General features: G+C 38.1%; 1 protein-coding gene across 1 annotated transcript; it reads left to right on the forward strand.

The window, feature by feature from the left end:
• Positions 1 to 457: 457 nt before the first annotated feature.
• LOC121431252 (C-type lectin domain family 4 member G-like) lies at positions 458 to 8242 on the forward strand. Its single transcript, XM_041628762.1, has 2 exons — positions 458 to 754; positions 7875 to 8242. The coding sequence occupies exons 1-2, from the start codon at positions 685 to 687 to the stop codon at positions 8240 to 8242; spliced, it is 438 nt and encodes a 145-aa protein (XP_041484696.1). The 5' UTR covers positions 458 to 684.
• The last annotated feature ends 6954 nt before the right edge of the window (positions 8243 to 15196 follow it).

A 15196-nucleotide genomic window follows, 5' to 3' on the forward strand; every position in this document is an offset into this window, starting at 1 on the left:
TAGTCATGTTGATAGAGGACAAGACAACCTAAAGATGACTTTCGGTTAATTTGTTTAATTCAGTGGCGGACCGTGACCCGAACATGCCGAAGGAGACAAATGATTGGAGGGGCACTGTATTCTTTGTGAACAATGCTATGCCCCTCCAATGCTTTGTCTCCTCCGGGTCACGGTCCGCCACTGGTTTAATTAATTGAGTAACATGCGTATTGTCAACGTTTACATGACCCACGCCTCTATTTACCAAACACTTCCTTCTTATATCTCCCATTAATATCGCTTTCTTTCTTGTTTTTCCCTTGCTTCAGAAAATATTTAGGGGCTGTCAACTCAGCGAAATATGTATTAAGATTGCACTTTGATTTTCGTTTATTTTTTATACTTTCTTTCTTTACAAATATATCACTGTGCATGATAAGGTGCTCATGCATCTATTCGGAAGAACATGCATATTTGTTTATTCGAATTCCGTGTCTATTATTGCAAAAAAGGGGAAAGGTCAAGCTTCATGTTTGATGAACAAACACAAAGCACCTACTGCGGTCTTTTTGAGTGACTTTATCGTCAAAGGGGAAGTTCTATTGACAATATTATATTTCGACAACAAAACGGTCCGTTTCAGACACGAGTTCTTGTAAAAATAGTTGTTTGGATCAGCTCTGGGACTACAGTAAATCTGAAAACATGGAGTTAAGGATGTTTCTTCTGTCTTTCGCTGGTCTTTCCATTTGGCATCTTCCGAGGATATGCAAAGGTAAACAATTTAATGTTTTTTTTATTGAATGTCATTGATTTTTATCACGCCATTCTTTTAAAGCGTACCATCCAGTGATAACATGATTCTATGAAGTTATTTCACGAAACCATGTTGACAGCATTGATGAAACTATCGATTATGCTTATGATGAGCTCTTTAGAAAAAAATTATGAATATTGGTAAAATTGCACTTGGTGAAACGATGGTTTGATGTGCTATATGAGGAAATACATGTACAATATTGACTTGGAAATTGATGAGGATTCTGCGGGACGGGAGTACGTGTGACCCCCCCTCCCCCCCCCCCCGCCTGTCGACTTTCGAAGTTTGTACAGTACAATAGACCATGTGGATGTAGAGGGTCGTCTCGCCCTGTCCACCAACATCCCCTTTCTCAATAGGTCCAAATATATTTTGAAATTGCAGCCTATGGTTTTGGACAGTATTGTCATTTTGCATTCGTGGGGTTAGAATGTGTATCATCAATTCACAATATAGTAGATATTTAAGTGTCAAAATCTGTCTATTCTTCATTTGGAATAAAAAAAGAGGAAGTGCAGTCATTTGTAGCATTTCTGTTCATTCCATGTTGTTGATATTGGTTAGTCTTATACACAATCGGCTCCACTATATAGGCCGAAAGACTAATCTATGATTAACAATAATAACATTTTTTTTCTAATATATGACAGGAAACAAAATATTGCATGTATTTATAATCTTGTCTTAAATCCACTTTTGACATGTTAGCTTTCAGCAATTTATCTCAGTAACCAGCTGTTAGAGTTTTTAGACTACGGGCTTCCCAATACGGTTTATTTACAATTCGTCTAATGCCAATTCGTCCAATTGCCGACCCCCTTGGTCTACCATCATTTCATCCACTATTCATATTGGTCTAATTGCCAATTCGTCCACTCACCATTTCGTCTAATAACGAGTTGGTCGAATAACCATCTAGTCCATATACCATTTGGTCTAATTGGAATCAGTGTTTATTGTGCAAATGAATGAAAATGAAATGGATATTAGACCAACTGGTAATGAGACGACTTGGTCATAGACGAAATTGTAATTAGACGAAGTGATTATTGGACCAAATTGTTATTGGACCAATGGTTGTTAGACGAAATGTTGATGGATGGAATGGCATTAGACCAAATGAAAGTATACCATGTGGTGAGTGGATAAGTTAGCAATTTACCCACAATGCTATTTGCCCAATGGCAGCCGTGCGTAATATGCTTGTGATTCAAATTGTGTTTGCTTTCAACGGATCAGTAAATATGAAAAGCAGAAAACCGAACATGGTAGTCAAACATGATTGATCAGTAAATACACTGTATGAAAAGCAGAAAATCGTACATTCTAGTCATAATATTATGATAAATAACAGCCAACAATCCTAGTACAATACAAGGGACTTTACGCAAAATGCAATAGAGGCAGGCCCTAGTATTAAGCACGACAGAATGCCTGTTAAAAGAACTGTAAAAAAAAAAAGCTGGGAGGTCTTTATCGAAAATTGGCAGGAGAATAGTTTCATCGCAAAGCTTCCGAGCTGAAGAAACATCGTATGTACATGTATCAGGGGCCGCGGAACGGTTTTCAAAGTGGGGGGGGGGCTGACCATGCTAGAAATCACAATCGTATGGTAATTTTTGCGTTTTTGTACACGGTTTTGGAAAAAAGTGGGGGGGCTGAAGCCCCCCCCCCCGGTTCCGCGGCCCCAGTGTATGTAGTTTGTCCAGAGTCACGGTCGAAACTACTGCTCTGATTCACTATACTCTCGACAAAGACAACTTTTTTTTATAAAGGGCACTTGACAACATTCTCTATGAAACTTCAAAACATTTATTATACACATGCAATGGCACGATAGTGGACTGGACATTATAAAACTAGTTCATCTCCGTCCTCTGGACGGAACTAGAGATGCTTAATGGCACTTGATGTGCGTTTTAAAATAACTCATCATTATCAATATTATTGTCATTGTTATCATTTCTATTACTTTTATTATCATTATTATTATTACTATTATTATTATTATTATTGTTGTTGTTATTATTGCTATCATTATTGTCATCATCATCGACAAAGGAAAAACGAAAAAGTTACATTTATGGCTTAAAAAGAATGGTAAATTTATTATCAAGAAAAATAAATCAAAAAATAAAATATAATGCAAGGTAATTGATATTTGTAGTGACGAGAGAATAATATAAATAGTACCTATTGAGCACATACACCTGTCAAGGACAGCGTTTGGCGCCAGCGGTCAGCACCTGTGTGGGCTTGGTATAATCAGGAATCTTTTCCAACTCCCTCGTATAAGTTTTCCAACAGTAATTTTAAGTACGCATGATGGAAGTATAACTATCACGTTGATATCACTACTTTCGATAGGGGTGCAAAAGAATAGACTATAGACCTAGCCTACAGGCACAGACCCTGATTAGAACTTTGATCAACAAGTGTAGCTCCACACAAAGACTAGCACATACAAAACTTGCCGTTCCTGAGCGAGAGAGCCTTTAGTACACGATGTATGAGTAGGCTGCACATTCAGACCCTTAACTCGAGTGAAGGGGTTTGCCCAGCAGACTACTAGAGACCGGTGTATACATGTTACGCAACATTCGTAATATGATGTGCCCAGGATCGATGAGAGGCCGGCCCTGACCGGGCTTACAGAATAATTGCCTCTTCGGGTATTGTAATTGGTTGGCATTCCGTTAGCATTTCAAATTTGTCAACTCGTTTTAAAAAAATATATTGCTGTTCTGCATTCGAAAAAGATAAAGTACATAATCCCTCAATGAAAGTTAAAAGCATTGTGGTATTAGAAGAAATAATTCGGTCTTCAGATGAAAACTCAAATTTATCTTCAAACCGATGATGATTAATGAGAATACTTATTCTGAATGTTGGATATATTTCTTTCAGTCAATGCAACTTTATGTTAATTCTTGTCAATTTTAAGTAATTAATGGTTGTAATAGGTCCATGATTTGAAACACGTTTCGAGAGGAGATTCTTCGTCTTTACTCGTCTCAACTAACAATGAAACCAATTTTAACATGTAAGGTGTACTCTGGGCTCAATTTTATTACATATGAACGGGTCAAAATCAGACAAAAAACACGGAAAATTTCGTCAAACTTGGAAAAGGAGTAACAAAGCTATGACAAATTCAATTTCATAAATAAGGTATTGGTACCGCAAAACAGAGATACATGTACTAAAACTTGCGATCAGACTCTGGCGAGTGCATGTCGAAAAGTTTAAGTATGCCCGTTTTTAAGGCTATTTTATGATTTTAAGTTTTGCTTTATCATGTTTATGTCGGTGAGAGGGTTCTAGGCATGTCTTCATGAATCATGCAATGAGTAAGCCGATAATGTCATATTTTTGCGATATATATATTTTGTTAAATGATCTTTTCAAATTTGACTTTAGACTATATTTTTGGAAAAACTGAGTAAGATAATAATTGTTGAAACTTATTATACATGGGAAACATTTGTGCATATATGAAAATAATAATAATTTGTAACAAAATAACGAAATTTTCAAGATTCAAGTGAGGACATCACATTATATACTAACCTACCTATTGCATATTCTTGGCGACACACATTATTTCCTTTCACAAAATAATTGTCAAACTTTAAAGCCCTTTCACACCTGACCGAATGTAGACGGACGAAGAGAGACGAATGGGAAAAATACACCATATACACGCGAATTCAACGAATTCAATTACAATTTCTGTCAAATCATGCGATCAGTATTAAACTATTGTCAAATTTTATCAACTAAAGGTAAGCGAAGGATAAATATAGCATGCGAAGGACATCGATTTTTCGGTTCACCTCTTTCATGTCTTTGAGTAAATTTCAGAAGAAGGCAAGCGAAGGGTTGATATAACCCAACAGGACGAACGAACTAAACAGTGAGCAGTTGTTGGATATGGCCTGCGATTAGAAACGAAGACGAGGGAATAGATCGGGCGTTTTTGTACATTTGTGTGCGCTATTTGGGGTGTAAAAAAGCGACCAGGTCCGTCGGATTTCATTACGGCCAGAGAAGCCATCCACGCAACATGCCAAATTATTCGTCTGGTCATTCGCTTGCATCGCAATCCATAGTTTGTCTTAGTGTCTCTTAGCCTTGTCTTCATGGTCTTCGTGTATGCATCGCTATTACAATTTAGTAAAAGTTAGTATTAATTTCCCTTCGCATAGAAGATGGCAAAGTGATTGTCATAGTATCTTATCTTATAGTATCATATTTTGGCATCGTGTTGCTTCGTTAAGGGCTCTTTGAATATCGTTACACTTTGGCAAAAGCGCGACGAGGGAATATGCGAATATGCGCGACAATAACACACGAACGATTACCGCAGACTACATAAGAGGTGCGAATGCATCTTTTATTTATGATCAACAATTTTTCAATTCGTCGAGAAGTTTAAATTTCAAGTTTCAAATTTCCGTGCGAAATTGAATAATTACAGTTGTTAGTTCAGAAGGTATACGAACCCAAACACGAAGGGTAAATATGATTTACTATCAGTTACCATTGAGAACGATTTTTAAAGTAATGCATTTCGCCAGCCATCGCAAGGCATACTTCAGGCAATTCGGTTAGGTGTGAGGGGCCTTTAAACTTCATTAAATTAATTTTCATCAGACTTGATAAAACTTACCACGTTGTGCTCCTTAAATGTTGTTCTTCCTATACCTATGTTTCTATTTTAGCACCAAGGCCTTTTGCACAAGACAAGTAATATCACACGGGGAAACATATAATGATTTTCTTAAACTTTAATTTAAATGGAGGTGTATATTGGAATTCCAAGTTGGACAATTAAGACAATGGACTATGACCGTGATTGGATGTAGATGGGCAATCCAGCTCACCGATTATCTTAAATACATAGATAGCCATTATGAGAATGAGAACGTTAAAGGAGCAACAAAGCTATGACCTTTCCTTTTTATCTTACCCACCAGAGATGAAGGCGAGACTTAGAGATCCAAATGTCGTCCGTCCGTCGTCAATCCGTCCGTCACAGACCTTATTACACAGAACTCCGCAACCATAGGCCCCTTTTCAACCAAGCTGGGATAATAGGTGGACTTGGGGGACCTGCATTTTATGCTGCAGTCGGAGGTCACATGGTAAGGTCAAAAGTCATATTCAGGTCAACGTTAACGTTTACATGCAAGACTCTCATATGACACCTAACTCCGCAACCGCAAGTCACTTTTCACCCAAACTTTGATTGTAGATGTAGTTAGGAGACCTGCTGTTATGCTACAGTCAGAGGTCACATGGTAAGGTAAAAGTTCATTTTCAGGTCAACGTTAAAGTTTACATGCAAGACTCTCATAGGACACCTAACACCACAACCGTAAGTCACTTTTCATCCAAACCTGGGTTGGACATGTGAGGGGACCTGCATATCATGACGCAATCAGAGCTCACATATAGTAAGGTCAATGGTCAATGAGATGACACATAACTCTTCAACCGTAAAGCCCCTTTCACAATTGACGTACGACCATTTGCGACCTTTTGGTCGTGCGACAGGCTGCAACAGGCATCAATCGCCAGTCATCTCATAAGATCGCACAGAGGCTTTCACAGTTGCAACAGCTGTCGTACAACAGAAACTACCAGTAAAACCCGTTGCAAGAGTAAGTCGCTTATGATCCTATTGTGCTCGTGCGATCACATGCGAGTGTTGCACGTGGGCTTGCGAGCGGAACGGTCGCATACATGCGAATGAAACGGTATTGCAATGTTGTAAGCCGTTGCGATCGGTCTTGCAACAGTCTTATGGCCCATATATTATCGCACCCAGTCGCAAGAAAAGTCTCTGTACATGTAGGTCGCTAGCACATGTGCAAGTGATGTACGAATTCCAGTCGAGTAAACTTAGTTGTGCCACCTCTCGCACCAAGTCGTGCAACGTTGCACAACACTCGCACAATGATCGCACGACCGATGGTACGACTCCGGATACGACCTGATGCGAGTGAATCGATCGTATTTGATCGCGTTCGGATTTTGAACATGTTCAAAGTTCAGATGTGACCAGTCACGACCACCTCGAGTTCGTGCGACCGTCTACAACGACTGCGAGTGCTCGCAAGACACCTAGAGATCGATCGTGCAACAGCCGGTCGTAAACTGGTCGGACGTCAATTATGAAAGGGGCTGAACGGTCGCATACATACGAATGCAACGGTAGTGGAATGTTGTAAGCCGTAATTTCGATCGGTCTTGCAACAGTCTTATATTATCGCACCCAGTCGCAAGACTGGTCTCTGTAGGTCTCTAGCACATGTGCAAGTGTTGTACGACCTCCAGTCGACTAAATGCGACTATACGTAGTTGTGCAACCTCTCGCACCAAGTCGTACAACGTTGAACAACACTCACACGATGATCGCCCGACGGATGGTACGACCTGATGCGAGTAAATCAATCGTATTTGATCGCGTTTGGATTTTGAACATATTCAGATGCGACCATTCACGGCCACCTCCGACCACCTCAAATTCATGCATTTGTCTACAACGACTGCGAGAGCTCGCAAGACACCAAGAGATCGATCGTGCAACAACAAGAAAAAACTGTTGCAGGCGGTCGTAAATAGGTCGTACGTCAATTGTGAAAGGGGCTTAGTCACTTTTATACTAAACTTGGGTTGAAGGTGTACTTAGGGGGCATGAATGTTATTGTGATTGGAGGTCATATGGCATGGCCAAAGTTCATTTTGAGGTCAACATTAACGCTTAAATTAAAGAATCTTATGACAAGTGTTATTCCATTCCAGTCATTTCACAATGAAGTTTCTTTACAATTCTGTTGTGTGCTCTCGCAAATCAGGACATTTCTCGTTATTTTGATAAATGGGCGAGACACAAAATCGCCTTTGCCTTGTGTTTATTAATAACTCATTGCAGAAAGAGAAGTAGACCCGACTTTTGGTTTATATAAAGCTTACAGTGCATGTTCGTATTTTTCATCCTGCTTCTGCTCATATATTATCGAGGATGCTTACCCTATATTTATATTCTACTCTTTATCTTTTTTTCCAGCATGTAACCCGGATCAAATCGAATTCAGTGGATCTCGCTATATCTTCTGTCAGAATGCACTAGACTTCTACTCCGCTCAATCCTCGTGCGAGAACCTTGGCATGCATGTGGTCAACATCGAATCGCAGGAAGAACAAAATTTTTTGGTCGAGACGATCGAAGACGGCGATGACCCTGATAGGGATTACTGGATAGGTTTATCTGCAGTGACTTGGCTCGATGGGACACGTCTTACCTACGACAATTTTGGTTCGGGATCAAGGGTTTTCAACGAGGGTGCACGCTGTTTCCGGATGATACGACGATGGAATGACGACAATTGCGCTGAGAGAAAACGTTTCTTATGTGAAGGAGAAGGGGGTGAGTGAAACAAAAAAAATTGTTTTCTTGTATTTCCAGAAAATTGAGGATCATGCCATTTAGGTGCTTGGAATCACTGTAAAGGACGCAAGGGAGACTTCTCGACTCTTTAGTCTCCGTCCAATCCTCATTAGTTTTTTTGCATTAAACGTGTTAAACCTCGTATTATATTCTCTCTTTTTTGCAGTTGGCCCATTTTTCTTTAATCATTATAAGCTTGCTTATGCGTGCTAGGTGTTTCATCTTTTCATTTCAGCTTGCGGTGATTTTGATTTGGATATGGTAGATTACGATGGGTCTTGTTATTTTGTCTCTTCCGACCAATCTGACTTCCGAACTTCCACATTAACTTGCCAGGGCATGGGTATGCATCTCGTCTTCATTGGATCTCAGGATGAACAAGATTTTATCGTTAGGCAACTCGATAATAGACAATATTGGATAGGTTTAACTAGCCTGGATTGGAAAACAAATGGATCAGGTTTGCCTTATCATAACTTCGGCCCCAATGAAGTGCCTCCCTTCTATGAAGAAACCTTCAATGAAGGAAGGGTTTGTTTCCGCATGGACCACAGTCGTGAATTTCATTGGCTTGATCATGACTGTGATGGCAATAACCATTTTTTCATCTGTGAAAAAGAAGAACGTAAGTATTTGAAAACAAACATACACCGTTTTTATAACAATGACTTGATAATGACCGGGAATAATGATGATGATGATGGTGATGATGATGTTTTTCGCAGATTGTGCAGCAATGTTTGTTTATTTTTACTCTTGTTTTTGTGTTTTGTTTTTGTTGTTGTTTTGTTTTTTTTTGTGTGTGTGTCTTCATGTCTTTTTTTGTCTTTTGTCTCTGCTCATCTTTCAATTCTAATTTCCTTTATTATAATTATTATTTATATCTTTTTTCACTATCTATTTTGTATAGATATATAGTTATTTGTGCTATACTTTTTTTCGTCTTGAGTGGTCCACACTCTACAAGCCTTGCTTTTCAGTGGACCACTCCGTTTTTCCAACTTTTTTGATATATTATCCTCTGTATCAGGTGCATATTCTATATATTTGGTTTACTTGAATATTTATCATTTGTATTTTCTGATGTCATATTTTATTTATTGTAATTAATGCTTCTTAATTTTGTTGGAAAAATTGAATAAATGAATGAAATGAATGAATGAATAGCAATAATAATGACGATATGTTTACCCAGGGAAGCCACTTCAGTTCCGAAAACTGTTCTCCAAGCGAGCCGTGCTGTTACCCTATATTTTCCCGGCTTTAGCTCGGCTACCTAGGCGCTCAAGCATTCAAGTAATTTCCTCCTATCGGGTACCCTTTCACCTCACCTATGCAGCACAATGTTGGTAAATTTCTTGCTGAAGGAAATCACGCAACGGCTAGGAATTGGACCCACTTCCCTCAGATTGAAAGACGAGAGGAATGACCACTAGGGCACGGCGCCCCCACATCTTTCCTCATCATCCAATAGATTTGATTTGAAATATTGTAAAACAGCGCTCATCTTAATTCCATCCAAATCCAAACATGCTAAATCCTCGGAAGTAAATCAGGATGAGGGGGGGGGAGCAAACAGCCAAGGGGGCACAACCTTTTAGGGGTAGGGGATCGTTGCTTGTCAACATTTTACCTTGGCCGCATCTATATGGCCGTATGCGGATAATAGCAGCATCAAAATAATGCGGATAACTCTGGACCTCCTCTGATTTTACTATTACCCGCATAATTAGGTTTATGTAAGGGGTATTAGCTAGCACAATTCAGAATATTGCAGGCAAAGTCTTCTTGTAACGAATGTAGGCCTACTTTTGCCCATAATTTCCGAAATGATGATAGCATTGCAATTATCTTTATTACAACAGTCAGGACCAGCATGAAGCCTTCAGAGCCTACAAGAAATCCCAATGTGCCAACAACTATGAAGCCGGCAACGACCCCCACGAAGTTAATGACGACAACCATGAGAGCAGTTGCGACCACGACAAAAACGATGACGACCAGCACAAATCCGGTGACAAATAGTACGATCTCAAAAAGATCACCACATTCGTCGCCATCCGCACACTCTACCATTCAGCCGACAGAATCGGTTGTGACTGTGCCGAATCGAGGGGGTAATAAAAGAAAAATAATTATTACATTGGTTTCACTTTTATTTCAGGTATGCCTTTAATTAACTCGTCTTTAAAGGAGAATAAAACCTTTGGAACAAGATAGCTTGTGTGAAAACAGAAAAATCAAAGAAACCGATCAACGAAATTTTAAGAAAAATCGGACAAATAGTGAGAAATTTATGATAATTTGAATATTGCGATCACTAATGCTAAGGAGATACTCAAATTGACAATGCGACAAAGATGTGTGATGTCACTTGTGAACAACTCTCCCCATTACTTTAGTATATATTTCACTTAAATTGCCTCTTTTATCACATCTATCAGTAGATCATGTGTTCTTTCTAGAGGAGGGCATGTAATACAGATTTTCAAAGGATACATCATGGATAAAGTGTTTGTATCACAATGAGAAAAAGCAAAAAGAGACATTTTGAGGGTAGTTTATAGTCAATCAAAGGGAAAGTTGTTCATCAATGACATCACACATCATTGTCGCATTGCCAATGGGAGGATCTCCATAGCATTAGTGATGGCAATATTCAAATGCTCATAACTTTCTCATTATTTGTCAGATTTTGCTTAAACTTGTTCTTATTATTTGATTTTTCTGTTTCGACACACGCCTACTTGTTCCAAAGGTTTCTTTCCCCTTTAATGTTGTCAAATCGAATATGAATCCGTCAACCATTTTGAAACTTGAAATGACAAATAAATCAACGTGGTGACGTTGACATAACGGTGATTATGTCAAAATCCATATCCATATTTATTTTATTGTTCGAAATAGAAATGAAATGCTCCAAAAACTTTCACCACTAAAAATCGTCATGGATCCCCGTGCCTGCTTTCTTCTGGCGTTCGTTTCATAATGAATTACACTGAGCTATTTAAACATCGTTATTATTGTGATAACCGTTGGAACCTTGATTATGATTGGTATTCGTAGTTACCATACTTGTAACTCATGATGAAACGGGCCCCAGTTTATCATGTTCAATATGTTTCCTGTCCCCTTTATTCTCCAGAATTTCTTACTCTGTTTTTTTTCCATTTAATCATTTTCCCACTCATGTTCTTTTGTGCCGCCTTTCTCCTACATATGACGAGCTCACTTTTAAAAGGGGTTAGGTCCATTTTTAATCAAATTTGATTTTTATGTCTTAATTGATTTTTAGTAGCTCTATAAGATGATACCATATAAAAGTTGAAATTCCCATAATAAAAGTGAACTAAAAAAAAATTCACTTTTTTCCAAAAGTTCGAAAGGGGTTAGGTCCATACATAATTTTTCTGGAAAATAATATCTTTAAAAATATGAAGATAAGTAGATTTCTTTTATACCCAATTTTAAATTTCTCATGGTAGGGTATCATGAAAATTCATTTTCGCATAAGAATATTGCAATATGGGAGAATAAAAAAATGATTTTCTTGGAGTGGCCCTAGCCCCTTTTGCAACTTAACTCTTCATATAATTATTTCCTTCTTCTTTTCCCACTTGTTATCTGTCTCCTGGTTTCCAAAAATCTCGTCTTATTTCTCTTCCACCCCTTTTGTTCGTACTTCCAACATCAGCTCTCTTACCATCCCCTCTAACTTATCTTCATATGTGACCCTCCATTTCTTTCTCATCTCTTTTCAACCCACTTCTCATCACTCTTTCCCTCTCTCGATCTCCATCTCATTTTGAATTTTGCCAATTCCAAATCCCTTTCATTTTAGCTCTGTACAAATACTATATGAACACAAATGAAAGACATGAAGGAATTCTCTGGTTAGTGGTGAATTTTATTAATTATCCAGAAAAAATCACATTATCAGAGGATTAAGCTTAATCTCTTTCTTAAGCGTATGTTAATACTTTGAACCCAAAGAAATTTTTCTTTTGTATGCTGGGGGGGGGGCATTATTCCCCCTACTTTTTGAAGCACTGAAAAGTGCCTTTTTATGCAAGAAAAATGCCCCCTCACGAACGTGTACTGTGTCCCTTTCACCTGATGAGAACCTGTTTTAGGTGTTACCAATTAGTGCTCTTTCTCATATGCAATTTCTTACCCAAAATGCTCCCCCAAACGTGTTCTGTGCCCTTCCATCTGAGGGCCTATTTCATGTGTTACAAAGTGCCCCCTCGCCTTCTTGAAAGTGCCCTTTTTTAATCACTGCCCCCTTTTACCAAAGAAAAGTGCTCCTAAAGAACTTGTTCTGTGCCCCTTTCACCTGAGAAGGATCTGTTTTATGGTCACCATGACGAGTGTCCTTTGAAACAAGAAAACAATATTTACATTTCTGTTATATACGTCTGAAGGAAATCCTTTGTGCATTAAGTTGAATAATTCATGTGAATGGGGATATATAAGCAGTTTCGTACAGATGGAGGGGGGGGGGCTTGAAGGACGCTTGCCCATAGCCGGCGGAAGCGTGGAATATAGGGGAATCTGTCCCCCTAAATTTGAGGTGGGGGACAGGCCCTCCTAAATTTTTTGTTGAGAATCTTTTTTTTCCTGCGTCCCCCCTAAATTCAGGTAGACCCCCTTTAAATTGTTGTGGGCCCCCCTAAAATTGTGGTCGACAACCTTTTTTTTTGCTGGAAATTTTTGTGGCACCTTCTAAGATTTAGGTGGATAAATTCAGGTGGACCCCCTAATTTTTTTGCCTTCCGCCGCCAATGCTCTTGCCCCCCCCCAAAAAAAAAAAAACAAAAAAATCACGACCAAGAAAAAGAAGAAAAAGAAAAGCAAAGGGTGAAATATATCATTTTGAATATTTTCTCGAAATCTATCACAAAATTGAATATTTGTTTTTAAAATGGCAAAATTTTGCTCGCTTGTAACTTTTTAAAAATTTCACATAAAACAGCATTTTCCCAGTGCCCCCTCCCCCACTTTCAACTTCAATCTGCCGCTCCTATTTGTATGTTTATAGCTTCTCTTTTTGCAACCAGTTTTAATGAAAATCAATGAAAATTTTATACTTCATGAATTTGGGTTGTTATTATAATTTTTTTTAAATTGGACTTGAAAAAAAAACATTTTCCATCTCCATCACGTGGTTCCTAAGTCTTCAATGTTGAATTGTTGGATTTCTTGAATGAAAACATTTGTTACACCAGTCCTGCAGATTGAAAAAAAGAGAAAGAAAATCAATCAACTTAATTGTCATGATTTTTAAAACATAAATGTTTTAAGAAAAGTGAGACTATGCATATGTGTTTCTTCAACACATAACATAGGAAAACTTACTTCTACTACATGTAATTATAAACTTGTACTTCTATAAAGCATATCACTTAAACCTGTTCTATGCAGTTTACATACCACTCTCCATTCTAACTACATGTACTCTTTGAAAAAATGTCAGAGATTTCTCGTAAATATATAAGTTGACATATGTACAAATTATATGAATAGTCAGAATTAAAGTTGATATGTTTTGTTGCACAGAATAAAGTTTGATCCGTAATTAAAAACGACACTAACTATAATCTAAAAACAAAATTGAAATGGGTTTTTCAAAGTCAGGTCTATTTGTTGCCTAAAAAAATGTGAACAACAACCTCCATTATCAAAAATGATCACTAACTCACTCACTCATATAACTGCTGTGTTTTGTAGTTCTCTTTGTGGTCCAGTCACTGTTCTATTAGACCTACTTCACCAATTATTTATCATCTTCAATCACCTCCATGGAAATTGTCAAACTGCATCATCCTATTAGACAAAACGTAAAACAAAAAAATCGTAAATCTACAAATATGAAATATGAATATCACACTAAAGAATGAATAAAATAAATTTAATAAAATATAACTCATGAAAAATAAATATTGCTTTGTTTATTAACAAATAGGTAATAAAAAGGCAGTTTAATTACTAGTAGATTAAGGACATGACCTTATTTTATAAATTTGCCCAAGGTACATGTTACGATATCAGTATGGATATCTAAGCACTCCATACACCTCCTGCAACATGGATACCATGCCTGTTGATTGACCTGCGTAGCTGGCCTGTATAATAAACCTGTATATACGTTCATACCAAAGTCTCCACCAGAGTTTTTTGTATTGGATCATGGTGGCAGCTGAAAACAGTGATCGCCTTTGAAATGACAGGGATCAAGTAACCAGATACTGTATTGTTGGGAAGTAAACTGCATGTCTTTTTACCGAAATTCGCATGCTTCATAACCTACTAACCCAACGGGCGCCCGCGAACCGCTCGCCCGCTAGCCCCGGCTATCGCATCGCTACTGTACTGTACCGTACTGTGCATACCCAATGCACTGTCACAGCAAATCACACAGTGTTGTGAGAAGGAGCGAGATGCAAACGGTAACTGTAAACAATCAAATATAGCCTGAATAAGTTATAACTGTGTTCAATCACTGGCACAAAGGTCTGCATCATAAGATCAACATACATTAAAAGTTGATAAAACCTAAATTACTTAATTTTCTGGACTGAGTGTGAACAATGAATTAATATTTTCCTAATATTAATTGTAAATCTGGAGTGTGAGAAGTGAGTGGGAGTGACTAGCATTTTCACTGCATGAAACACCTAATGACATTCACACAGGGCTGTGAGTGCGTTACAGGTATCATCACCAGTCGACCTGTGACTGTAAGGAGCGTTCACACGTGGATATAAACAGACATTAATATCTACACTCATTCATTTAAATACCTAATACGTACAGCGAATATACACAATGAGTAGTGGAAAATATCCAGAAATGAACTGGGAGGCAACACACCTACCAGAAGAGTTCCAGCTTTTCAGACAAAGAATGGAGCTGATTCTAGCAGACCAAGACATAACTGA

This window comes from Lytechinus variegatus, chromosome 17 (assembly GCF_018143015.1).
Source record: "Lytechinus variegatus isolate NC3 chromosome 17, Lvar_3.0, whole genome shotgun sequence".
NCBI classification, from domain to species: domain Eukaryota; kingdom Metazoa; phylum Echinodermata; class Echinoidea; order Temnopleuroida; family Toxopneustidae; genus Lytechinus; species Lytechinus variegatus.